Source organism: Myotis lucifugus, unplaced genomic scaffold, assembly GCF_000147115.1.
Source record: "Myotis lucifugus unplaced genomic scaffold, Myoluc2.0 scaffold_60, whole genome shotgun sequence".
Lineage (NCBI taxonomy): Eukaryota > Metazoa > Chordata > Mammalia > Chiroptera > Vespertilionidae > Myotis > Myotis lucifugus.
In genome coordinates this window covers 5,768,505-5,795,395 of record NW_005871108.1, presented here as the reverse complement: position 1 = coordinate 5,795,395, position 26,891 = coordinate 5,768,505, and the positions used below count along the sequence as shown (strand labels likewise).

Genomic DNA, 26,891 nt, shown 5'->3' with positions numbered 1-26,891 from the left:
TTTGTCTTCCTCAGCTTCACTCACCACCCCAACCCCATCATCACTGCACACAGGGACAGGGAGGAGCATAGCTGTGGGGGTGACAGTGAGTCAGCACACTTCCCCACCCTCTTTACCCAACGCCCCCGTTGAGGGGTTCAGGGTGAGACTTACCTCGCTGGCTTTCTCAGGGGTGCCTTTGGGGGAGGGGGAGGCGGGCGAGGAGGGCAGCCTGCGTTCCCGTTCCCAGTCTCGATCCCGGTGGATCAGTTTGCTGTTGGGTTCCTTCAGGGTCCTCTTGAGCTCGTTGATGCTGGCCTGGTGCTTCAGCAAGACATCCTCTGGCTTGTCTAAGAACTAGGGTGATGGAGAGGACAGCCAGGCATTAGCGGAGCAGCTCCGAGATGGGATACTGGGTGTGGTGAAAATGGCAACAGTGACCATTGCTGCCCTCTATCAGCAAGGTGATTCCCATCCATGACCTGTGTCACTCTCCAGCGCCTCATGAACCAGGCAGGGCAGGGATGTTAGCCCAACAGGTGCACAAAGCACTTGAGATTAAAAAGAGGAGAATTCTGCCCTGGCTGGTATTGCTCAGTTGGTTGGAGCTTCATCCCATACACTGAAAGGTGATGGGTTTGATTCCCGATCATGGCACATATCCACATTGTGGGTTCAGTCCTCAGTCAGGGCACTTACAGGAGGCAACTGATCAATGTTTCTCTCACATTGATGCTTCTCTCTCTTTCTCCCATCCCTCCCCCGCCCCTTCTCTAAAAGACATCTCTAGGAGAGAGAGAGATGTCTCTAAAAGACATCTAGAAGAGCGAGAAAGAGGAGAGACTTCTGGTCAAGCACAACCTTTTCCACTTCCCTGCCTGGCTCCTGGTCTTAGAGCCCAAACCCATGCAAATCCCACTGGTCTGGGTGAGTTCCCTTTGGTGCCGTGAGCCTAGTCTAAGTCACAACCGAGGTACAGTGAGAACTTGCCAACCCTGTTCACTTGGCGGCTCTGACCGCCTCCTTGGCCTCCCAGATCCTGGTCCCCACCTCTGACCAAGACTTGGACCACTGTGCTTAGCAGGATCCCTGGTCTAGGCCGCTCCTGGCCCAACATATGCAGTAAATCAGGCCCTGTGGGGCCCTTCTAAAGCCAGGGACATCCATTAAAATGGGCTCTGTTCCCACACCAAGGACCAGGGACCCAGGGACCAGGAAAAGATTGTGTTCAGTATTCTCTGCTGGCAGCCTCTACCTTTCCCAATCACCCAGAATCTTCCAGATACCTGTGGGTATTGATTCCTCAACAGCAGACAGGGTGAGATACAGCCAGAGAGGAGTGTTCAGGAGGATCAGGAGAATTAGAGCCCAGGAAGAAGATAGGTAAGTCCAAGGCTGGACACAAGAACTGAGCCAGGTATAGCCAGAGTCATAGTTGAGTCCCACATTGTACTGCCAAGTCTGAGCTCTGGCCAGTGCATCATGACAGAGTAACCTGCCCCTAGGTCACATGAGGTGCAGCCTTTGCACATGAGATGGCAGTGACCTGCCCAAGCTGCCTGTCTGTGTACTTCTGGGGGCAGGGCAGTAGGCTGGTGGTCCAAGGACCCTTACCTGCAAGGCCATTTGAGGGTTCATGTCAACTCAATTCAGGGCAAGAAATGGACAATCTCAGCTTATTATAAAGTCAGATCAGGAGATTCTAGAACTACCTGGAAGGTAAGCTTGTCCTTGAACAAGCTAGACTCTTCCCCTGGGATTCTCTCTGGCATCCGAGGATCCTCTATGATTGACTCCTAGGTGACCTCAGAAAGGAAACCGATGCTACTGAGGCTTCTGCTTTGCCTCCAAACATCTGTCTGTACCTCTTTTCCTGAGCTGAGCTGCCTCAGGACCGTGTCTGTCTGAGAAATCAAACCTGATAGAGTTTGATGGATTGGGGCTGCAATAGACCCAAGATGTGTCTTGTGACCTTCTGTCCTGTACCTGCCCCTCTGGCTCAGTGGGCATGTAGTGTTCCTGACAGCTAGAGGGAGCGGTGGAACCCCAAGATCCTTGAAAGGCCTTAGGGAAACCTAGTCTAATGCCTTACTGTGCAGGTGGGGAGCTGGGGCCTAAGGGGATATCCCCAAGACCTCAAAGAGTCAGTGGCAGAACTGGGGCTAAAATCCAGACCATGGGACTACAAGGCCAGGCCCTTCTTACATCTCAGCCTCTGGGCCTTCCCCTCGGGCCCAAGAATAAATCCACTTCTCTTGCAGTGAAAGTTCAAATGAAGAGATGGAGACTGTGTGAAAGGGAAGAAGTGGTTAACAGATAATAGGGTGAGGGTGAGGAGAGAGAGGAGGAGAAAAGGAGAGGAGGCTTTCCTGACGCTGGAGAAGCAGATCCCAGCCAGAGGGAGGGGCAATGGAATCTGAGAAGATACAGATGTGCTCTGAGGCTCCTCCCTCCCAACCCTCCCACCCACATTTGGTTGCCAATAGATACAAAAAAAAAAAAAAGAAAGAAAAGCAAAAGAGATGAGCTCAATAAAAGCATGGAATGCCTGGAAGAGCTGAGGAACACAAGTGGGATAGTCAGCAGGGACGGGGAGCGAGCATGGGTGGTCTGGGGAGGCAGAGTGTGAAGCTGGACAGAGAAGAGGGGAATGAAGGACGGAAACACTGCTAGGGGATGGAGTCTGAGCAGGATGCTGAAGGGATGAACTTAACAAGGGGAGCTGAGGGGGCCTGGGTTGGGGGTGGGACTAGGGGGAGCATAGGGGGAGGAGGATGGCCAGGGAGCAGAGGTGAAGCTAACGCTGAGATGGCACCAGGATATCAGCCTGGGATGAACTGTGGAATGGTGACAAATGAACTGGGTAGGTAGGGACAGGTCCCATGCAGTACCTCCTGCTTGTGTCTCGGCGTGGTTTCCTGCTCCGGCTAGCAGACAGGGGGAGGAGGGAAAGCAACCAGCAGGGTCAGTAGAGCCAATGGATTAGAGACACCACGACCAGCCCAGTCCAGCAGGTAGCCCAGAGCGCTCTCACCCAAGCAACAGAGGTCAGGGAAGCTGGGTGGCCCACGGGAAGGGGCGGGGCAGTGAGTAGTCGGAAGGGGTGGAGTGTGAAGCAGGGAGTTGGCCCAGGGAGGTGATGAAGGGGGCGGGAGGACTGGAGGCAAAGTGAGCAGTTACACTCAGCAGATGGAAGTGAGGGTTCTGGGTAGTCCTGCTTCTTGCAGTCAGCATATGTGTTCAGGGACCTGTGCTCCCAAGTGGGACTGCATGTTGGAAACACACTATACCCATGTGTATACATGCCCATGTGCATGTTGTTTAAAAATCTGGATACGTAACCCTGTGGGAGAGGGGTGTATCTCCGTGAGTGAATGCATGCAAGTCTGGGGCCAAGTGTTCCTGCAGGAGTGTGTGCACAGGTATATGAGAAATGGGGGTGGACAAGAAGAGGGGGACACACTGTGAGGGCCTGCAGAAACACCCCAGCATGCTCTGGGGGAAAAGAGGCCTGTGCAGATCCAAGGGGCAAATTCAGAGTGGGCAAGAGGAGGCCAGAGCCCCTAGGGTACAGAATGCCCTCTGGGAAAGCAAGGCAAAAGGAGGGGAGGGTGTATGGCGAGCAGCATGTCCCCCACACCTGGGCATGTGCAGGTATTGAGCATGGCCCAAGGGCAAGGCTCTGAGCTTGGTGTACCCCATAGCAAGGGTGCTCAGCCACACACAGCTGGGGGCACCTGAAGGCCAAGGCTAAAGACAGGATCAGCCACCTGATCCCCAGATCAGTAGGTATAAGAAAGTCAGACTCCTACCTTCATCTCCTTGATCTTGGTGGGGGTCCTGACCTCTCCCTCCTCGGCCTCTGACTGCCGCCCCCCAGACTCGCCGTCTTCCTCCCGTTTGTCACCATCAGGTCCTGCGTCGTGGTTCTCACTGACCGAGGCTGGGCGGGAGAACTCCGCTGAAGTGGGCAGAAACAGCCGGGCAGCCACGTGAGACATCTCCCAGGTGCACGGACAGGGAGTCGGCCTTGCCACTTGCCCAACCATGCTTAGAGCGGAGCAGACACTTCCACACCCCAGCACATTGGGAATAAGAAACCAGTGCCCAACTGGGCTGAAGCAGCCTTCCCCAGGTCACGTGGACTGCCTGCCAGTCCCTTCCTGATCTCTATAGTACTAGAGCCCAGGTTCAAATCTCAAATCTCTCTCTCCTTAGCTGTGTGACCTTGGGTAAGTTATACAACCTCTCTGGGCCTCCGTTTTCTCATCTATAAACAGTACCTACTTCAGACAACTGGGGGAGGAACAAATAAGCTCATGTGTAGAAGTATCTAGAAGAGTGGCTGCCACAGAGTGAGCCAATTCAGTCAATGTTGGCCCACAGATGTTGATTTTCTTGTTGTGGCATTTGTGGCAGAATGCTCACTTGACCATTATCTAACAATACACAGATATTGTGAGATTAGCTTTTACTAGTGAAAGCTAAAGTCCTGAGGTTTGCAAATAATGTAGCTTCCTTATAACGCAAGGAAAATTCAAGGGAACCCTTACAGTAACATCTTTCTCACTTTGCTGGCATTCCAAGTACTTTCCTGAACAGGAGAGAAAAGGGTAGAATTACACCCTTTACTCCAGACACTGGGCATAACTCAGACTATGCCCATGGATTATGTCTTGGGGGGAAGAAAATGGCTGGAAAACAGTGAATGACCGGAGCACAGATCATCCTTGGAATTGGCCTAGATTAAAAAGGAGAGAATTATCCTGTCTATTTATATATATTTACTCTGCAAAGTGCCCATTCATGCACATTATTTCATTGGAGCCCACAGTGCTCTGTGTTGATGACTGGAATGGGAATTATTATCCTCATTTTACAGAGACTCTGAGATCTTTCAGTGAATCAGGAGGAGAACCCAGGCCTACTGGCTTCGAGTCCAGGCTTCCGGCCCCCTCTTGATGAGCATCGTCAAATCTGGGCCAATCTTTGCTGCCTTGCACAATCTGGGCTTCATTTTGCCCCTGGCATAGTAATGAAAGCTGCAGGGGAGGACAGAGAGACAGTATGGGCCCTCCTTTCTTTTTGCATAAAACTTCGCTCTCAGTCCTGTGCTCATTCAAGAATAAGGAGCTTCCTCAGTTCCAAATGGACCTTTGCAAAACTGCATGTCCTTCAAAAATGGCCGGGGAGTTCTGGAACAGGTCTCACCTTCATGCTGCAGGAAAAGTATCAGACTCCCCGATCACCTGGAAAACTCCCAGGTATCCTTCAAAACCCTGCCCAGTTGTCACCCTCTCTGCAAAGCCCTTCCTGCTCCTCCTAGACAGAATTAATCCCTCTCTCCCAAGGCTACTCTGTATTCTGTACTTCTTCCATTGCTTGAATCACGTTGAACGCTTATAAACCTACTCTTCTAGGAGCTCCTCACAGGAACAGGTCATACTTATTCTAAGACTCAGAAAATATCTGTCGAGAGTCATGCCCCAGTGTGTTCTGGGAGTAGCCACTATTTCCCCCACTCAAGTCCCCAACTCCTATCTTTAAACCATCCTCTACAAATCTAAAAGCAATAATAATAATTTATTACTGCTACAATAAACAATAACGTGTTATTGGGTATTACTTATTACATTCCTAATATGTGCCAGGAATTGTTTCGGGTGTTGTAGAGGCATTATCTCATAACATAGCGAAGTAAATAATCTTTATTTTGTAGAAGAGGAAATAGGCACAGGGAGTTAAGTTGCTCAAGGCCTCGCATCCGTTCATTCAGATGTTTATGGGCTACATCCTGTGTCCACAGAGTAGCTGGTGAGAGTCAAGGCTGAGATTTGAACTCAGATCTGCCAAACTCTGAATCTCCCCAGTGCTTTTATCCCATGTGGCTTCTGAATCTCCCCTACAAACTCCAGTGTGTATAATGGGGGGAGTCAGGGCCCTGAGGGATGCCAATTTAGTATGTCTGGGCCAGGGCCTGGGAATCTGCATGCTTAGCGGACTCACAGGTGATTCTGATGCAGGTGGTCTACAACCACATTTTGAGAAGCTCTGGTCTGCTTGACAGAGGACAATGTAGGGCCAATTCTTGCTGATATTAAGGGCACCTGTCAGCCCAACAGAGAGTGCCATGTGTTAGTGTCAATCAGTTTAATGGAGCCAAAAGAATGACTGGGAACAACCCCTCCGCCTCCAGTCAGGTAAGGCATCACCAAATCCAAATTGCAGTCATAATACATCATTCTCCTGGTATGATGACAACCCATGAATCACTAAGCATCTTAGGCAGGGGGCCCAGAAACCCATATGTCTAAACCTGGGACCCCAAAAGGCTCAATGAAGTCCCAGGAAGTCTAGGAGGGGCAATGTCACATCCCAGCGATAGTGAGGCCATAGGTTGGGGCTAAACCACTGAGAGCTGCCCAGGTGCAGTGGTGCTCTTGGGCCACCATGCCCAGTGCAAGTCAACCTGTGATGTGTCTACCACCCTCACTGCTCATTCTGCACCTGGCATGCCCATCTCCTTCCCTCTGAACACCACTCTTCTCCCACCTCCAATTTAGGGCATACCTCCATCAAGGCTGCGGGACATGGTGTACCGTTTGCTGGAGGAACGCTCGAAGAAGGGAGCGGGCCGGTCGATGAGGGCGCTGGCCTGGCGGGTCTGTGCCTGGGTCCTCCCACTATACCGGAACTTGGAGCCCATCACCAGGAAGCCCTTGGGTGGGGGCTCGGGGGACACGAGCCTGCAGTGGAGGGATGGAGGTGAGGAGGGGGGATCATACCTGCTTTTCCAGGTCCAAGGCTGGACCACAGCTGGCCTTTCATCCCACTGTCCCACCAGCTACACTCTGTGGTCCAGGAGGGGAAAGAGGAGGGAGGTCTTTCCTATGATCCTTACTACCTTCTCCTCCTGCTCTGCCCTCAAAAAACACAGACATCACCCACACATACACTCACAGCCTCTGTCTCATCCCCAGTTACCCCATCCCCGGGTCTGGCTCACCGGAAGAATGTGTGGTGCTCAATGCAGACCTTCCACAGTCTCTTGGCTGACCGGTGGTTTGGGAGTTTAAAGCCAATTGTGCTCTCGAACTGCTCATACTGCAAAACCAAGGAGGGTGGGTAAGAAGCAAGACCTGGGCCCCTCTCGCCATCAGTCCATCCTTTTGAACCTCTTTTCAGCATGCATGACTCTGGCCTGTTCTTTTATTTATTCACTAGAGACCCAGTGCACAAAATTTGTGCATGGGGGGGGGGGTTCCTTCCTCAGCCCGGCCTGCATCGCCTCACAGTCGGGGACCCCTTGGGAAATTTCCGCCTGCCGACTTAGGCCCAATCTCCCCAGGGATCAGGCCTAAGCCAGCAGTCAGACATCCCTCTCATAGTCCGGGACTCTCACAGTCTAGGACCCCTGGCTCCTTACTGCCCGCCTGCAGCGGAGGCGACCGCCACTGCGCTCGCCAACCATGAGCCAGGCTTCTGGCTGAGCGACGCTCCCCCTGTGGGAGCGCACTGACCACCAGGGGGCAGCATTGAGTGTCTGCCCCCTGGTGGTCAGTGCACATCATAACAACCGGTTGTTCGGCCATTCAGTCGATTTGCATATTAGGGTTTTATTATATAGGATTCGTTTACTCAATAATGTGGACTGAGCCCTTACTCTGTAATCGGTCTAGAGCAAGAGAGACACCATAGTGATCAAGACAGAAGATTCAGGGAGGAGGGGACTTTGATCATAAATAAGTAAACAAGATCATTTCAGATACTGATAAAGTCATGAAGGGACTGGACAGAGGTGTGTGATGTGACAGAATACCTGTGTAGGCGCAGGGGTGGGTACTATTTTAGAAAGGTGATCTGAAGGATGGGGAAGGAACCAGCTATCTGAGAGGGTGGGGAAGAGGATTTCATGTTAGAGGAAGAAAAAGCAAAGGGCTCGTGGCGGGAAGGGCTTGCTTATTCAAGGATTTCAGAGAAGGCCAAAGGGGCTGGAGTGCAGTGGGCATGGGGCAATGTGGGGGAGGCAGGTGGCCACAGACAGAGTGTGGGCTTTAGCCCCAAAGCTAAAAAGAAAGCTCTTGAAACATTTAAGCAAGGACTGGGAATAAGGGGTGAGTTTCACATGCTATGATGGAAGGGACTTCCAAGCTCTCTTCAGCAGCTATGAAGAAAATGGTCTGGAGTGACAGTGGGGCAGGGGAACGAGAAGGATGTGATGGAGACGAAGATGAGAGATGATCGCTGCTGGTAGCTGGTGCAGTGGGGAGGCAAGAAGCAGATGGGTTCATATTTATTCTAGAGTCAGCTGTGGAGGCTGGATGAATACATGTTTGCATGTGTGTAAACATGTCTATATGTATGTGTACGTACTTGAGTATTACATGTAAGCAAATACAGGGACATGGACATGTATTCTATGTATACCGAATGTATGTGATTACCTTTACATGTGTGCTTGTGCATGTGCTCGTGTGTGTGTGTGTGTGTGTGTGTGTGTGTGCAGGACATACCTAAGGTGTGAAATGTCTGAGAAGAGCCCCAGCAGAAGATGGATCTCTCCATACCCAGCACCCCAGCACCACCATCCATGTATCCTGAGTAGGAAAAATCCAGGCCCAGCTACCAGATCCTCTCCATTCTAGTCAATTTGGTGAGGAGGAGGGATTCCCAAGCAGGCTCACCTCCCCAGGCCGGATCTTGATGTAGAAGTTACTCCTCTTGTAGGAGATCTTGAGAATCTTGGGCCAAGCGAAGCGGTTGATCCTCAGTCGGTCCCGGTAGATGAGCAGGCCATTGGCACAGACTCCTAACATAATGTCAATGCCCTCAGAGTCCTGCGTGAGAAGGGACCATGGAACAGCAGGCCTGGTGCCCACGCCTGGGGCAGCCTGCCCCCAACCCCAAGGCCCTCCTGAGCTCTACTTATAAATGAGCCCAAGGAGCAGGTGGACTTGGAGGCTCTGTGCTGGAGTCCCCTGACCATCCCTCACACAGTCATTTAACCATTCACTCCTTCATTTTGTCATTTACCCACCCACTCACTTGTTCTACTATTTTCTTGGTTAATCACTTATTCATCCAGCAAACACTTAATGGTACATATTCGGTGCCAGGCCATGGGCTACACACTAGGCCAGTGGTCGGCAAACTCATTAGTCAACAGAGCCAAATATCAACAGTACAACGACTGAAATTTCTTTTGAGAGCCAAATTTTTTAAACTTAAACTATATAGATAGGTACATTGTTATTAACTTAATTAGGGTGCTCCTAAGGCTTAGGAAGAGCCACACTCAAGGGGCCAAAGAGCCCGCATATGGCTCGCGAGCCGCAGTTTGCCGACCATGGCACTAGGAATACAGAAGTAAATTAAGGCCCTGTATTTCCCTCACAATGCTCCCAATCTAGTGGTGGCACAAACAGGTTCAAAGATAAACATAATACAAGGAAAAAATGATAAGGGTCATGGAAGAATAAAGGGTCATGGAACTTTGAGGCTTCAGGTTGGCAGGAACGCAGGGCCTGGCACACCAAGCCCCCCAGAAGAACATCATAGTTCAATGGGGACCCCCAGATGCTAGGGGGCCCTGCGACCCAGCGGTACCTTGGCATGGTGCAGGTCTACTCCGTACATGGAAAGCTTCTTGGCGTTCTCCAGGAAGTGGATTTCTGCTTCTCCTGGGGTCATGCCCCTAATGGAAAGAAAGGGATCACACCACAGGTGGCCATGGGAAAGGCCCGGCCTGAGCCCTGCTGCCTGAAGGTGGCCACAGTCAGAACCTGTGATTCTAGGAAGGCAAATGTTCTGGAGTGGGTGTATGGCTAGACTTCCCCTCTGCTCTCAACGCAGGATGGTGCACCCCAGACCCCTCGTCAGTCTACCCAACCCCCATCTCCTGCCAAAGCTCAAGTCCAATCTTGTTTCCTTCAGGAAGCATTCAAGGGCTGGGCCGGGAGTCAGGATTTTTGTCTCATTCTGCCACTGAGTGAAGTGTGAGCCATAAGTCCTGCTTCTCCATGACCATGAAGCCATTGTGGATGGCTGTCCATTATAATCACCCAGGGACTCCGGAATCACTGCCCACATAAGATATTTATCTTATATACAGGATTTGGAGTCAAAAAGGCCTGATTATGAGTCCTGATTATAGCATTTAGTGAGTAGGAGACATGTATTATGCCTTCCTGACATCTCATAGTATCTTTCACAATTCTAAATATATAGTAAATATTCATTAAATTTAAATATATATATATGTGTGTGTGTGTGTATATGTATATATGTATGTATATGTATGTATATGTGTGTGTATGTGTGTGTGTGTGTGTGTGTGTGTGTGTGTGTGTGTATTAGAACATTATATCAGAAACCACTTAACCTCCCCCGAGGAACAGGTGCCCTTTTTCCTTTCTGAAAAGAAGTTATCCAAGTTCCTTCTTTGCTTTGACCGCCAGGAAACCATACATTTTACTCAGTCACAGCTAACATTTATTGAGGACTGCGTGAGGTTACTGTTCCAAGCACTTTGCATGTCTGACGTTATTGAATCTTTAAAATAATTCTATAAATAGGTATTATCATTTTTCCCATTTTACAGCTGAGGAAGCTGTGGCACAGAGAGGTTGAATAACTTGCCTAAGGACACACAGCTACTAAGTAGCAAAGTCAGGATTTGAATCCAGACAATGTGGGTCCAGAGTCTGTGTCCCTAACTATTACATTTACATCTGTCTCATATCCTCCAGGCCTGTTTCCTCTGCTCTGTCCCCCTCAGTGAGGTACTGTGTGGAATACCTGGACAGCAGATGTCAATGTGCTCTCGGTCGAAAGAGCTGGAAAGGGATGGCCATCAGCATTTTGATCTAAACTTGCTGCATATTGATCTAAACTTCTTTCTCTGAATCACAGTCAGACCTTGAAGATATTGCAGGTTCACTTCCAGGCCACCAGAATGAAACCAGTATCACAGAAAAGCAAGCCACACAAATTTGTCGGGTTCCCAGTATGTTTATACTATACTGTAGTCTATTAAGTGTGCAATAGTATTGTGTATAAAAAATAGACACAGCTTAATTTTAAAATACTGTATTGCTAAAAAAAAAATGCTGTTATCTGAGCCTTTAGCAACTCGTAATCCTTTTGCTGGTGGAGGGTCTTACCTTCAATTTATAAAAAACTCAGTATCTGTGAAGTGCAATCAAACAAGGCATGCCTGTATTCTGACTTTTGCAGATCCCTAACACATCCTAATACCTACAACAGGAATGACAAAGAGATGGTAGGCAGGCCATCACTCCCTATTCCCGAGCCAGGCAGACACTGCTAACCCATCATATGGTTTCGGTATCCTACTCAACACAATACAGCAACAGCCATTGCTAACCAATCAGAGTTGTGTGCAAATCTCAGAAAGACACATCTGCCACCCTGATGCAGCATTCCATCACACCCCAGCAGGCTTTCTTCCCCACATACAGGATCCCTCCACGTCTGGCCCTGGACCTCCTCTCCTGATTCAGCCCCAGGACACAGCCCTCCTCCTTCCCTCCATCCTTATTAGCAATGAGAAAACATCACCATACCTGCTCCCACGGGCACAGCACTGTACAGTTTATAACGCACTTTCACATTCTTTACCACACTGGGTTCCCAGAACAATCCTGGCCTGGAGCCCAAAGCTCTTCCAACTTGACAGGACCCTAGAGACCATTCATTTTCAGGGGTTCCTCCCAGGGGATGGTACCACCCTCACAGTGGGCATTTGGAAATGAAACGGAACATTTGGGTTGTACAATGACTGAGGGGTTGATAAGAGCATTTAATAGCTGGGTCCCAGGAATGTCAAACATCTTCCAGAATGAATTCTCCTACTCCAAAGACCAATAGTTGAGAAACACTGGTAATCTAGGTCTGTACAAATACAGGTAAAGAATGAGGTTGAGCCCGGCCAGCGTGGTTCAGTGGTTGAGCATCGACCTGTGGACTCAAGGGTCCCGAGTTCGGTTTCCGGTCAGGGCACATGCCCAGGTTGCGGGCTCGATCCCCAGTAGGGGGCGTGTAGGAGGCAACTGATCCATGACTCTCTCTTATGGATGTTTCTCTCTCTCTCTCTCCCTCTCCCTTCCTCTCTCTCTAAACAAATCAATAATTTAAAAAAAAAAGAATGAGGTTGATAGATTAAATAGCCAGCCCACAACCACACATCTAGCTAATCATCTAACTTCTGCAACAAAGTGCTTTCCTCTGCACAACTATTCAAGCCTTCAAATCACAGAGAGCACATGGTGGATCTTTATTATGTGCCACTCAGTCCTCCCAGCAACCCTCCCAGCAGGTTTCATTAGCGCCCACACTGAACGGAGGAGGACATTAAAGCAGAGGTAAGTGAAATGACAGGGCTGAGATCCCCTTGTGTGAAAGTGGCAGAGCCAGCAGGTGAACACAGGCAGCCCGGCTGTAGAGTGCAAGCTTGTGAACTTCATGCCACAATCAGACTTCAGGACACTTACTCAGGGACACATAATAGTTACTATTATCTCCAGTTGACAGATAAGGAAACTGATTCTCAGAAACCAAGGACAGGGAATCATCACACTTAGACAGGAGCTTAGAATCTGTGGTCCCAAGAGGTCATTTAAGGTTACACAGCTAGCTACTATCATTCTCATTTGATGAGATGATTTGCCCTCAGATTTGCACCTCAAATTAGCAGCAGAGTCAGGTAGAGTACTTACAGCACTGCATCTGGGGTGTAGCAGGGACAGTTCTATGAGCCAGGGAAGGCCCTGGGCGTAGGCCCTCTCACCTGTATGTCTTGTGCAGCTCCATGATCCTCTCCTCCAGCTCTCGGGTCTGGTTAGGGGCGAAGCGGAGCTCGCTGACATAGTTGCCCACATGCTCCTCGGCATCATAGTCGCCCAGCTCCGCCTGCACGGCGTAGGAGCCCAGCAGGGCATGCGTGACGAAGGAGCAGGGCAGCCGGCCTGTGATGATGTCTGCCCGCAGCTGCAGGCACAGGTAATATCTGGAGATAGGGGAGAGTGGGCATGGGCACGGTGCCTCTCCCACCCGAGATGCCCACTGATCCATCAGCACCGACCTAAGCACCCCCCAGCTCAGTAGGAAAGGAATGATCCTCGACACTAGCATTTCATGTGTTGATATTGTGGGTGTGTCTGATGAGAGGGTTTTGTGCCATTTCCTATTTTAAGCGTTTCTGTTCACGTCTAAATTTGAAGGATTTTTCCTACTGTGAGAGCATTTTCAATTTCTAATTCGTTTTCAAGCTCAATGGGACTACGTTGATCACTTTCTGAAAATGTACTGTATTTTTTGTTTATACAGTTAATATATTTTTATTGTGGAAAAATGTAAACTGTAGAGGTGACTCTAAACTTCCTCTTGATGTCCATTTTCAGGACCCCCCTCCACCAGAGGTCACCCCTGTTATCTGTTGTGTTCTTGACTTTTTTCCTCCATGGACACACAGAAGGGCATGTGGTTTTATTCATGAGTGTTGTTAACATGTACATAGTACCAAATGCTACATCTGATTCTACAACTCGCCTTACAGCCCTTCCCAGGTCAGCATATGAGACCTGACCTCATTCATTTTAACGTCTGCATAGCGCGCCCACAGCCTGGACAGACCCATTTGCCAATGTTTTCTCAACACTTTTATTTTGCCTCTAGCGCTAAGTGAATGGTCTAAAAATAAATTGGTTTAAAAGAAACATTTCCAACCACGAGGCCATGATTTTTTATAATTTTTATGCACACTTGGATGCTTTTACAATTTTTAGAGCCGTTTTTTATTGCTTTTTCAGTTATTGCTTATTAAAAAGAATGCTTCAGTCCGGTCTCCACCAGCAATGCCTACTTGCCCACTTTGCTATGTTTCACCATTTTTTCAACTGCCTGTTTTCTTTTAGGTGGCTTTTACTTAAAATAATTTTTACTGCTCATGATGTTATTTTGCAGTCTGAACTGGAGCTCTGGCAGAAAGCACGTACAGCCTCAGTGTGTGCTCAGGGCCCAGGCAGAGGCTCAGAACCAGCAGCAGCTCACACATCACAGGCAGCAAGTGTGGACAGATGGGCGTTTTGGTCAAGTCTAAGATTTCAGAAACCACTGCCAAGCACTCTGATCAATATTTCATTTCAATCCATTTGTCATTTTGACCAGTTTATTTTGGGCCTGAATATTTTTTTTTTACTAAATCACCCCATTCCCTGGGATCATCCAAGCTGGACAAAGCTAGTTTCCCCCCTGGGGGTCACTGGAAGCCTGATGCCCGGGCAGGGACTGGCACAGAGAGGAGAGGCGTCAGTGGGCGAGACCAGGGGATCGGGGCCTGGCCTGGTCTAAAGCTCTCATCCCTCCTGGGAATGGAGGTCAGACACTGATGCTAAATCTTGGCCCCAAGCCGGACCTCAGGGCTAATGAGCCCAAGGCCTCGGGCCAGATCTATTCCAGGGACAACTGTCTTATCTCTCAAGGCCAAAGTCAGCATCTTGACCTTGGCCCATTGCCTGGCAAACAGGCAGCCAACATTATGAAAGAAGGACCCAGTCGGAGGGAGGGGCTGATTCTATAGCCCTTCCCTGCTGAAGGGAAAACTCCAAGCCCACGTCTTATTGTTGGTGGGTCTGTAGGGCCCAGCACATGGATGAGACTCTTAGAAGAAGCTTAGAAAAGGGAAAGGCCTCTCACTGTTCTCATCTTGAAAGATGCTTTGCCCCCCCTTTCAATCTTCAAGCCACAATGAGACTACACATGCAATCCATGTGTACCCATGCAGTCCAGGCTGCCTCCATGGGGATTGTCACATGCTTCATTTGACCCCCACATGCCTGACATGTGCACAGGACAAAACTCCCGCATGGGAAGGATCTGCACTCTACTCCCTCTTTATCCCCAAAGTTGAAAGCTGGTGGTCCACCCAGCACATCAGATCTTCAGATGTGTTTGGCTGGTCCTACCCAAGGACGTCCCACACCACGTTTTAAAAAATATTTAAATTCGTTTCCAACGTTTAAAAATTGTGAGGTTTTTACTTTCAGATTGGGCCCAATTCTCATAAGGCCGTGATTCCCCAAGCTCAACAGCAACTGTCTTAGATGGCGTCTGTCCTCTTGGATTCACATCGGTCCCCACTGCTCCCTGTGACACCTCTCCCTCTGAAGTGAAGGGTCACCTGCCACTGACCATTATGTTTGCATCCCTTTCTCTTGCACTGAGTCATCTTCCTTTATGATGGTGTCTGCCTGGCCTAGGTAGGCATCTGAGGTTGCAACTGCCATCACATACCACCCTGCGTCTCCCCCAGCCAGCATACCTGCCACCTCCCTCCACAGCCCTCACCTTGTGATATCTTCTGTCAGCTGGGCAGGGTCAGGGGGGTAGAACTTGACTGTGAAGGCAAAATTCCAGGGGCTGCCTGAAAGAAGATGGGGCAGAGATCAGAGAGGCGCCATTACCCAGTGGGTGGCCCAGACAAACCATCCTATCAGCAATTTTCACAGTCGTCTCATATGTATAATCTCAGGACAATCTAATCAGAGAATCTGGAACATTGTTCCCAATTGACAGATGAGAGGACTGAGGCCCAGGTTAAGAGACTTATTGTAAACTAGCAGTGGGAAGAAAGGTAGAAAGAAAGAACACCAGTTGTGCACCCATTAATTATTTTACAAACACTGCTTCATTATATCTTGCAACAACCCTATGAGTAAGTCTGATGATTGTCCCCATTTTGCAAATGAGGACACTGAGGCTCAGGCAGTAAAGTTGTCAGCCCAAGGTCACCCAGCGAGAAAGGGCGATGCTGGGTTTCAGACCAGGCCCACCTGGCTCCAGAGCTCGTGCCCCTTCCTTTTCAGGAAAGTCTAGGCGACAGGATGTTAATGGGAAGAAAGGAAGTCTAAAAGCACCACATTAAACAGGTTTTCTAACTTTAGACTTCGCAGAGCCCTCACTCTGCCATTATAAATTGTACCTCTCTAGAGGAGACAAGCATTCAAGACTTCCCAAAACTTATCTGACCTGCTGTATCCATTTTTTATAAGGCAGATTAATGTTCCCTGAAACACACTGAAAAACTCTGCCCTATCTCACTTTAACTCTATCTCAAATGACAGAATTGGATTATAAACAAGACCTAAAAGGCAAATACGATGGGCGAAAAGTAACAAAGGTCATTTCACAGGGATAAATGTTAACCTCCACATTGAGATATGAAAAATTAATGGGACATCTATAGAAGGCAGACAGAAATAAAGGCTGAGGTTTTAGCTGGAAACTAGCTCAGTAAGCCAAGAGAAGGGATGACCACTTAAGAAAGGAAGAGAGGTTGGTGGTGGGAGGGGCGGGGGCAGGAGGGAGAGGGGACCGGGAAAGAAATAGCGAGGAGGTGTTGATGAAAGGCTACAATCCAGAACAATGGTTAGACCACCCCTGAGACATTTGGGGTTCCATGCTCTAAAAAGGCCCGACAAAGTGAGAAAGTGAGGCCCATCCAGGACAGGGCAGTAGTCATGACGACTGGAGGCCATGCTGTCACTACCATCCTCATCATCATCCTCTTCACCTTTTAGCTGTCATGTCTCCAACACTTACTAAGCTCTGGTCACTTGGTTTGCTACATGTTACAGGCATGTATAAGCAGTGGTTCTCAACCTTCTGGCCCTTTAAATACAGTTCCTCATGTTGTGACCCAACCATAAAATTATTTTCGTTGCTACTTCATAACTGTAATGTTGCTACTGTTATGAATCGTAATGTAAATATCTGATATGCAGGATGGTCTTAGGCGACCGCTGTGAAAGGGTCGTTTGACCGCCAAAGGGCTCGCGACCCACAGGTTGAGAACTGCTGATGAATAGGAATTTAATCTTCATAATGATCCTGAGGTTGACTTTCCTTCCTATAGATGAAGATTTTGAGAGATGTGCTCACTTCGGCAGCACATATACTAAAGATTTTGAGAGGTTAAGTAACTCTCCCAGGGTCACTCAGCTGGTCAGCAGTAGAAAACAGAGGCCTAGCCCGGCCGGTGTGGCTCATTGGTTGAGCGTCAACTCATGTCACAGGTTTGATTCCCAGTCAGGGCATATGCCTGGGTTGTGGGTTGTGGGTTCGATCCCCAGCAGGGGGCATGCAGGAAGCAGCCAATCGATATTGAAGTTTTTCTCTCATCAATGTTTCTCTCTCTCTCTCTCTCTCGCTAAAAACCAATAAAAACATTTTTAAAAAAGAAAACAGGGATCTAACCTTGGGTCATCTGACCTCAGAATCCAGGCTCCTGACCACAGCTGGCTCCTTGGCAAAAGAATACTCAAGGGGAGCCCTGGCCAGTGTGGCTTAATTGGATGGGCATCATCCCAGGCACGGAAAGGTTGTCAGTTCAACTCCTGTTCAAGGCACATGCTTAGGTTGAAGACACAATCCCCGGTGCAAGAAGCAGCCGATCATGTTTCTCTCTCTCACTGATGTTTCTCTCTCTCTCTCCCTCTTCTTTTCTCTCTCTCTAAATATCAATAAAATTATTTTTTTAAAAAAATAAAGAAAGAAGCCTTAAGGGGAAATAGTCTCTGCCTCAGAAATAATAATAATGATAATAGTAACTAATACATACTGGGTGCTACTTGTGCAGGTACCATTTTAGGTGTTGTGTACCTAATAACTCGTTTAATCCTCACAACAACCCTAAAGGTACATACTATCATCATTCCCACTTGACAGATGAGGAAACCGAGACAAAAAACAATACAGGAAGTAGTGATGGAGTCAGAAATCAAATCCAGGCAGTCTAGCCTCATTTGTTCTCCTTTTAAGCACCACACCACACTGCCTCAGAGAAGGCCCTGCTAGGCGGCAGGTACCTTCCACACATATGTTATTTAATGGTCACCTCCACCAGGGGAGGTAGGAGTCATTAATCTGCTTGCCAAGGAGAAGCAGGAGCCCAGAGGGCTGGAGGAACTGCCCCCAGTGCCCTCGGTGATGGGCACAGAGATTTGAGAGGAAATATACCCAACTCCGAAGCCCAAGATAAGGACTTGTGCCACCTTCAGAAGGCTGGGCGGGGGAGGGCTGTCTTAAAGAAAGAGCGTAAAAAATTGCTCCCTGGGGTCCCAGAACATGAAACTCGAATGAATGGGTGGAAGTTACATGGGTAGGGGAGAGACTGTGGCTTTATACAGGAGGCAGCACTGCTCCGATGATGACACGAGGGCACTGACCCTGCCGGGGGGAGGGAGCTGGGACCCACAATGGCCAGCGCTTCTCTTTTCCAAGCTTTGGGTCCTTCTCAGACACTGCTCACTGTACTTGTTCTGATTCTTTCACGCAGGAGAGCCAGGCCAACCAGCCAGGCTGGGGCTCCTGGGGACAGCCTCAGCCCAGGCCTAAGGCCCATCGGCTCCAGAGGAGCATGCTCTGTCTGTGTGCCTCTCTCTTTGTCTACAACTGACAGCAGCTTACAGGAAGAATTCCTCAAGCCCCCTCCCACAGAGTCAGCTGGCATCCCTGGGCCCAGCTGCCTGCTGTCATAGCAACAGGCTTCGCTAGAGCCTTCTAGCCCAGGGACCAGAAAGTCCAAGCAAGGGGGAGGGTTGTCTAGGCTCTAGGTCTCCGCCTATTGCATGGCCCCTCTCTGAGGCCACCTACCGCCTCCTTCTGCTATCTGAGCCCCACCCCTCCCAACATAAAGCACAGGTTGTCAGCCTGCTCATTGGTCTTTGCCCCAGACCTCAGAAGAGTGCAGGATGGTGTTGGGAGGCCAGGGCTGAAGACCTGGCTCAGCCAATACCTTGCTCTGTGACCTTGAGCAAATAGCTGCCTCTCTTTGGGCCTCAGTCACCCATTGTTAAATACAGGAGATGCCACGATCAGGGAAGGGCCTAGACTTCTGACATATTAACTCCTGTCAGATGGCAGTGGCCATGAGTGCTGTGTGGGCAAGGATTCTGAGCTGAGTCAGGGGTCACTGATCACTGAAGCCTTCACCAGCCCTGGAGAGGAGGGGGGCTGTTTTCAGGTCATTAGTTTGCCCCCTGGTCCTAGATGACTCTGCAAGTCCCTTCTAGTGCTGACATCCTGAGGGCATCTGTGATCCCTCTGCTAACCTACTGTGTGACTCTAGACCAGAAATTTTCTTTTTCTTTTTCTTTTTTAAAAAATCTATCTTTATTGATTTCAGAGAGGAAGGGAGAGGGAGAGAGATAGAAACATTAATGATGAGAGAGATTATCGGCTCCTCCTGCACGATTGGGGATCAAGCCCGGGAATCGAACCATGACCTCCTGGTTCGTAGTTCGACACTCAACCACTGAGCCACCACAGCCGGGCTAGAACAGCGATTTTCAACTGGTATGCCACAGTAGGCACATTGTGTGCCACAGAAAATTTTAAAACATGCAATAACTATTTAGTCACGGACACTGACCTCTTTTCCCTTAGATTGTAAATTTAAAAATGACAACAGCAGCCTCACTGAATATGGCTTAGTGGGTTGGAGCGTTGTCCCGTACACCAAAAGATTCCAGGTTCGATTCCAGATCAGGTTACACACCTAGGTTTTAGGTTCAATCCCTGGTCAGGGTGTGTACAGGAGGCAACTGGTCTCTCTCTCTCTCTCTCTCCCCCTTCCTCTCTCTCTAAAATCAATAAACATGTCTTCAGGTGAGGATTTAAAAAACAACAAAAAACAACAGCCAATACAAGAATAGTCATCTGGTGTGAATGAATCAAAATTATACCTATTTAACCAAACTGAGCCCTGGCTGGTGTGGCTCAACTGGTTGCACATCATCCTGTGCACCTAAAGGTTGCTGGTTCAATCCCGCAGGGCACATACAGGGGTTGCGGGCTTGATCCCTCGCAGAGGATGTGCAGGAGGCAGCTGATTGATGTTTCTCTCTCGCTCCCTCTCCCTTCCTCTCTCTAAAAATCAATGGGGGGGAAAAAAACTAACCAAAATTATACCTTTTTTTTTTGTCAGATCAGTAAAAATATATATTTTTTGGTGTACCACAGAATTTTAGTAATTAGTTTATGTGTGCCATGAAATGAAAAGGATTGAAAATCACTGCACAGTCATTTCTCTTATCTAGGCCTCAGGCTCCTCATCTATAAAACCATGCCCTGCCTTCCCCAGGATCTTCCATGGAGCAAATGAACTCAAGGATCTGAATACACTTCCCAAAGTAGGACAGAGCAGCACAACTGCGGCCCCACTGCCTGGAGCCCTGCCCACCCTTCCACCGCATTCCCAACCACAGCCGGCCACTCACTCCGGATCTGCTTCTTGATTTCCTTGGAGGGGTCCAGCCAGTTCTGCAAGAGAAAACAGAGTTCATTAGAGGGAAGATACAGAAGAGGACCCAGATAGGTCCAGGAGAGAGCAACATCCTGAAATAGCCCCCCTGACAGACCCTGGCGGGAGCACCCTTCCCTGGCTGAGCTTTCTGGGCCCTTTTCCTTGGGACTGGGAGGTAAGGGAATAAGGCCTGGATTCACCACAGAGCCTGGGACTCAGGGCCCTGGGGTGGCATTGCCCTGAGGCAGCACAGTGAACAGGTAATACAGCTGCGGTGAGACTGGTGGGAGGAAGAAACTAGGAGCCTCCCAAGGGTGGGGGAAGTGCCTCAGTTCCCCCAGGAAGCCATGGCTGGTTCTCCAGATACCCATCTGGGGTGGCATTCAGGTCCCCAAGAAAGGACTGGGGGATGGAGTGGACACAGAGAACAGAAGTGCCTCATGAAGATCTGATGGAAGCCATGGGATACCACCAGGACTGTGGGGGCCATAGAAGAAGCCTCCCCCACAGCAGGCCTCCCCTGCCAGCCCTGCTCCCCAGCCCAGGTACCTTCTGGCTGTCAGCATCACAGAAGGTCAGGCCAAAGTAGTCCTTCTCCAGGAGGTTGAGGTGCTCACAGACGAGGTCAAACAGCACCTGGCCCCGGCCGTGTTTCTGAAGCAGAGAGCAAAGCTTCTGTGAGGCCAGAATCACTTCCAGGTGGGGCAGGGGGAGACCTCTGACTCCACCAGAACAACGTGCAAACCCCCAAGCGCCTTCCAGCATCTGGAGACATGTCAGCACTCCTGCCACCCACCTGGCTCTGAATCTAACGCCCTGGTCATCAAGTGCCTTCTTCCAAGCCTTCCCAGACCTTAGACCTGCTCAGGGGGTGGGGAGGGAGTTGGGAGTCAGGGGCCGGGGGGGTGGTGGTGTTGACTGATTTCTCCTTCCTTACAGGGATTAAGAGAAGGAGGCTAACTTGGACCCAAGGAACAGAGAATGAAAAGTCTAAGCTTTGGGTGTGAGAAGGAAAGAAGAGTCACCTGAAATATGAGGGACATGGACAGTGGGGAAGGGGAGAGCCCAGGACTCAGGGTCACAGTGTGACTCACCCTCCCCAGCCCTTCCCCTTACACTAAGTCTGAGTGAAATCCTACCTGGGCAGCAAATGAGTTTTTATAGGGGCTCATGGGGCCTAAATCAGCCTCAGCTAGAAGCAGCCTGATGGAGCCACCTTTCTGTCCCACCCCCATTCAACCAGGCTTGGTACCTCTCTGAACACCATCTGGGCCTGAAAATGCACAAGGACAAATCCCAGAACCTGGCTCGGTACCCTAAACCCACAGGGGTGAGGATGAGCACCAATACAGGGCAGGGGGAGTGAGAAGCAGTTACTACTCAGAGAGGCAGGGACCTCCAGAGAGAGGGTGAGGCCCTGCGAGGTCTGGCTAGGTCAGAGGGGCTGAGACCAGGCCTGACTATGGACAGCAGCTTCGGGAAGCCAAGAGATTCCTGAGCTTAGAGGAGTGCTTCAGAGAGCGTGGACTGGCCTCAGCCAAACTCTACACTCTTCTAGGGCAGGACGAAACTGCCTGTTGGGGCCAGTGTGGGTAAGAGAGAAGAGGTAGAAGATATCCCTTTATTTTGCCCAGAAGTAGGCCAGATGCTTATTCTGAAACCCTTCTATAGAAGTAATAAATATTTTAAAAACAAAACAAAAACCCAACCCTGCAAAAAAGAGGGACCCAGCCTCCCAGGGCTCAGAAGTAAGTCATGCCCCTTAAGATCAGGGCAGGAGGGAGGAAGGAAGGTGGCTCCTATAACTCTCAGCAGTAAGGCCACCCTCTGGACTCTCCGTTCGTGCAGAGGGCCAGGAATGGAGCCTAGGCTAGGGAAGAACCTCTAAGGGGGCGAGTGACAGTTCCGAATTTAGGCAGGATTCTGAGTCTATATAGGAAAAGAGAGACGCTAAATGTGAGGCCAGAAGGGCTGACCCCAGAGAGGAGGGGTCTGCCCTGCCACCCAGTGTGGGACAGGACCACGCCACAGGGTTTCTACACGGCCTGGGGGAGTGTGTCTTTCCAATGGGCCACCTCCCTACACCTGGGGGTCACCCTTACCATGGAACCCTCAAGTGACCAGTTTGTCCTAGAGACTAGACGTAGTATCCTGGGCAGGGGGTTTCACAAGGGAGGACCCCTCTCTCCACCCAATAAAAATGATTGAAATAAAACAGTGTCTGCTGGGTTACAGTGAAGAGATTGGGCTGCAGATCAGCCCTTGGATGGTGGCTTCTTGCCAAAGTACAGCCACCCTGAGAAACCTTTTCCTGGTGCCAGCCTGGTGCCTCGTCTAATTCTATTTGCAATCAAAACAGGCATCTCCGGGCCTGGATGCCACCATCTGTACAAAGGGCTGGCCAGGTCATCTCTCTGGGACACTCCAGTCAGTCCAGGACTCCACAACGAATGGATGCCCTCTGGCTTGGCCCAGGCTGAGTGCACACAGAAGCCTGCTCTGCTCTGAGGCCAGCTGGCTGCGGGTGGGGCATGTGGCACTGGGTGGTCCCTACCTCCACCTCACACTCATACTCAGAGGCATCGAGCAGAGTGACTCGGCAGATAGCACTCTTGTATTTCTTGGCAATCTTCTGGGGCGATTTCTGGGCCCTGCTGGGCGTGGTCCTCTCTGACAGGCCATCAGCCTCCCCGTTGTCCTTCTCGTCCATGTCTAGGCTCTGTAGGTCCAACCAGGAGAAGAGTTTGGTCAGCGAGCTTGAAGTCATAGCCTTTCACCCAAATGAGCTGCAACAAGGAGGCAGCTGGGGCTGTGATGGACCCCAAAACGAGAGCCACTGCCATCTAAGGCCCCTGGGGTCACCAGAGTCTGTGGTGGGTAGTGCAGGAGGAGAGCCAGAGATTCCATGTGCAACAGGGTGACTCAGCGAGGGGTCCTCTGCTTTCCCGCAGGATCCTGCTGCTGTGGCAGCCTCTGTAGGCGGGAGCCTCCCACAAAACCACCCCCGGTGGCCAGAGCTGTCCTGTCTCCCCTGAATAGTGCGTGAGTTATAAGAATATCCATCTGGTCTCCTCCTTCCTCGTCTGTCACTGGGTCTAGCATGAGGTTTGGGACTTGTGGACTAATTTAATGGAGGGAAGGGAGGCTGAGCCCTGCCCTCTTGTCCTAACTCTACCACTGACACCCTCACTGACCTTGGCCAAGTCCCTGCCCTTTCTGGGCCTATCGTGATTTAAGGAAGGAGTGAAGTCAATGACTAGGTGATTCCTTGAGTCCCTTGTAGCTTCAGGGTGATAAATTTGGGGCCACCCTGGGCTGGCGAAGCTAGAATGGACAGGCTCAGGGGGTAGGAAATGCGGTTGAAAGAACATGTGTTTTTGACACCAGATCTAGACTCAACTTCCACATCTGTCACTTTATAGCAATGTGACTTTGGGTAACTCACTTTATCCTGCTGAGCCTCAATTTCCCCCAGTGTAAAACGGGAAATTAATAGCTACTCTCTTAGGTGTGGGAGAATTAAATATAAAAACGACACTGTGCTCAGCATGTAACTGGTCAGTAATAAATCTTCATTTCCTCCTCTCCTCCTTCCTAAGCACTTGCCCCAGAGGACAGGCTGGGCAGGAAGAGGGATGCCCATGCTCTCGGGCACACACCTGTTCAGCAGGCCGAGTCTCCTGCTGGGGCGGTTGCTTTTCATTGGAGTTGGCCTCTGGGTGGCCGTGGCCTGCAGGGGTCACTGGGGTGGTCACAGCAGCAGCAGCGGCGGCCTCAGGCTGCTGTGGGGCCTCTTCCTGAGCCTTCTTCACCTCAGAATCCGGGCCTGTCTCTGTTGTCATGGTGACCAGCACGCCTGCATCGGCATGAAGAAGAACATGTGAGGACGGGGAAAGGGGCAGCGATAGTATGACATAACAGAGTGAGCGGGGCAGGAACCACATGCAGAGAGAGACAGATGGAGACAAATGGATAAAGAGCCACAGAGAGAGGGAGGAGGGGGGAGGGACAGGAAGTAGGGATGGGGAGAGAGTCATGAGAAGTGAGGGGTTAGTGGGGACAACCGAGGTCACAGACTCCTCCCTCCCAACCTTTTGTACAAACAGCTCTTCAGGGACTCTGATATCTTGTCCCAGGTCTGGAATGTGGACCCTTCCTAGGGACGATGTGAGTCTCTCTAGGGAGCCCCACTCTGCCCAGAGCACAAGGCAGGACCTCAGCTAGGCTGTCTGTCCAACAACAGCAGGCTGAGCGCCCCACTAGGTTACTGGCACACAGTAACCCCTCACTAAAGGCTGGATAAACTGAACTCAATCAAAAGAGCCCTAGGCTCCAGACCCTCCCAGCGCTGACTGTGGGCGAGGCTCTTCATGCACCAAGCCTTGTCAATAATTCCTGCCCCATTGACATCACAGGGATGTTGTTAGGATGGATCTAAAGGGTAAGACAGAAAGGCATTCTTAACAAACGCATAGCCCTGCCGATGTAAGAGTCAGAAAAACTGGGTTCAGGCCCAGGTTGGCCACAAATGGGGTATTCAGTTTACCTCTCTAGGACTCACTCAAAAAAGCAAGGGACTTAGAGAAATTATCTATTATATAAATTATATATAAATTAGCTATTCTTATCCTTTTCTTCTTGGAGCAAGAAATGAGATTTTAGAGAATCAAGGACTTATTGCCCAGGTATTCTGTGAAATAAGCACACTGCCAAGACAGAAAAGGAGAGAGAATGGCATGGTTCCACTTTATATTTAAAAAACAAAACAACAACCTCAACAATACATCATTGTGTTTGTGTACTTGTAGTAAAAGATCGAAAAGATCAATCAGCAAACTGTTAAGAGAGGTTAATAATTTTAAATATACTGTTTTTTTAACTCACATTGGGTGTTTTGCAAAAGTACCTATTCTGACTCCAATCAGTCTATTCTCAAAGAAAAGTTTGGAACTAAAACCAGGGAACAGAGATATGGGCAGGAACCCTCACCCCTGATGTAGAGCCTTCCTCCAAATACACCTGACGCTTATGTGACACCTAGTGCCAACTCTGTGCCAGGATATAAACGAGAAAGATCGAGACTAGACCTAGCAAATCCCTCCCTGACCCCATCTACCATGGGAGGCCTCTGATGGACAGACAGACAGACAGGTGTTGGATCCACCCTAGGGTTCCTCCCTAACCCCTTCCACTATGAGAGGCCCCTGATGAGCAGGAAGATAGACAGACAGACGCTGCATCTACCCTTCAACATCACAGCTACCTCCAGAGGCACATACCCCTGCCCCACACTTGCTTTTTGCTTTTCAGTTTCTCTCCTTGTGTTCCTGTAGGGCACCAGCTCGGCCCAAACCGAAGGGCCCTGGACAGAAAGACAGGACCCCTGAGCGCCCCACTAGGCCACGGGGGAGCTCTGGGGCCCTGGACAGATCACAAACATCCTCAAACCCCAACGAATGGGTAATGAGTAAAAAGCTTTGTAAGCTGGAGCTCGTAGCACAAATGAGAGGGTTTGTTGTTACTGATGCTGCTATTAAAGTGGAAGATGAGGAGGAAGAGAAGGCCTTGGTCCACAATGCCTCATCCTCGCCCAGAGATGCTTCCCACTTACATCATTACCCTGGGCTTTATGGGATCACTTAAAGCCGTAGGAAAATAAAGGCTCTCTGTCGCTTGGGTGATACCAAGTGCTGACTGTGCAGGACACAAAGCAACAAGAGCTGCTCCAGGGAGCTCACCGCCCAAACAGACCTGCCCGCCTGGCTCGGGATCTCAGCCTGCGCTGGAGGGTGTCGGCCATTATGCTAGATAAGGCCTAGAGGGAAGAACCCTCAACATAAATGCCTACTTAATTTTGCTTTAAAAACACACACAAAAGAACCCACAGACTAATCTGTACGTTTCTGCTGTAAGAAGCAGAATCCACACGACCCTCACGGGCCCAGGCAGCCCAGTGGCCCTGGCGCATCAGCTCCTCCCCTCTGCTTCAGGCTGGCTTCAGCCCACACTCTCTGAACCTTCCCTGGCCTGGTCTTCTTGTGGACAGCCAGGAGAGCAGTCTTAAATAAATACCCCAGTCTTCCGCTGTCCGGGTCTTTAGCAGAGCCTGCTGGCAGAGAAGACCTGGTGCTGGCAGAACCACAGAGGAGGGGCACTGGAAGTCATTCAAGATAATTCCATCTCCTCTCTTTACAGATGATTCCCAGAGAGCGAAAGAGACTTGAGTGACAGTCATTTCCTCAGACAGGTTTTCCCTAACCCTCCCACCCACTCTCCTCCCCACTCAGCCTCCTGATTCCCCAACCCTAGCTGCTTCAAGCAAACCTCAACAGAAGCTCCTCGAAGGAGAAAACACTCAGGTCCAAGGAGGTGGCATAAGCCAGCCATGAGCACTGTGGCCAGGGGCTGGTTAGATAAATGATGGGTCATCCACTTAGAGAGTTTAAAAAAATGACGGAGAATATCTGAATGAAAAAGCATGATACATAACAGTTTGCACAGATGGACCCTATTTTGATTAATATTTATACACAGATACAGAAAACCCAGCAAAGTGTTAACTTTGGTTGTTTTTAGAGAGTACAGATGA

The 26,891-nt window shown here is 49.9% G+C and overlaps 1 protein-coding gene across 10 annotated transcripts in view; it reads right to left on the bottom strand.

The window, feature by feature from the left end:
* The window catches only part of EPB41L1 (erythrocyte membrane protein band 4.1 like 1), a 118,791-nt gene that overhangs the window by 29,853 nt on the left and 62,047 nt on the right, over positions 1-26,891 (bottom strand). For 6 of the 10 annotated variants that reach the window (XM_023754445.1, XM_023754443.1, XM_023754444.1 and 3 more), the window contains 13 exons: positions 23,962-24,158; positions 22,857-23,021; positions 20,852-20,956; positions 20,277-20,319; positions 15,346-15,421; positions 12,788-13,006; positions 9,586-9,673; positions 8,664-8,816; positions 6,986-7,083; positions 6,550-6,725; positions 3,792-3,940; positions 2,871-2,906; positions 154-336 (listed from right to left, as the gene is read on the bottom strand). In XM_023754445.1, coding sequence (XP_023610213.1) covers positions 154-336; positions 2,871-2,906; positions 3,792-3,940; positions 6,550-6,725; positions 6,986-7,083; positions 8,664-8,816; positions 9,586-9,673; positions 12,788-13,006; positions 15,346-15,421; positions 20,277-20,319; positions 20,852-20,956; positions 22,857-23,021; positions 23,962-24,144 — 1,674 coding nt within the window. In that variant the 5' untranslated portion in view covers positions 24,145-24,158. The remainder of the gene's footprint in view (positions 1-153; positions 337-2,870; positions 2,907-3,791; positions 3,941-6,549; positions 6,726-6,985; positions 7,084-8,663; positions 8,817-9,585; positions 9,674-12,787; positions 13,007-15,345; positions 15,422-20,276; positions 20,320-20,851; positions 20,957-22,856; positions 23,022-23,961; positions 24,159-26,891) is intronic. The other 4 variants (XM_023754446.1, XM_023754448.1, XM_023754451.1 and 1 more) reach the window with 2 other exon arrangements.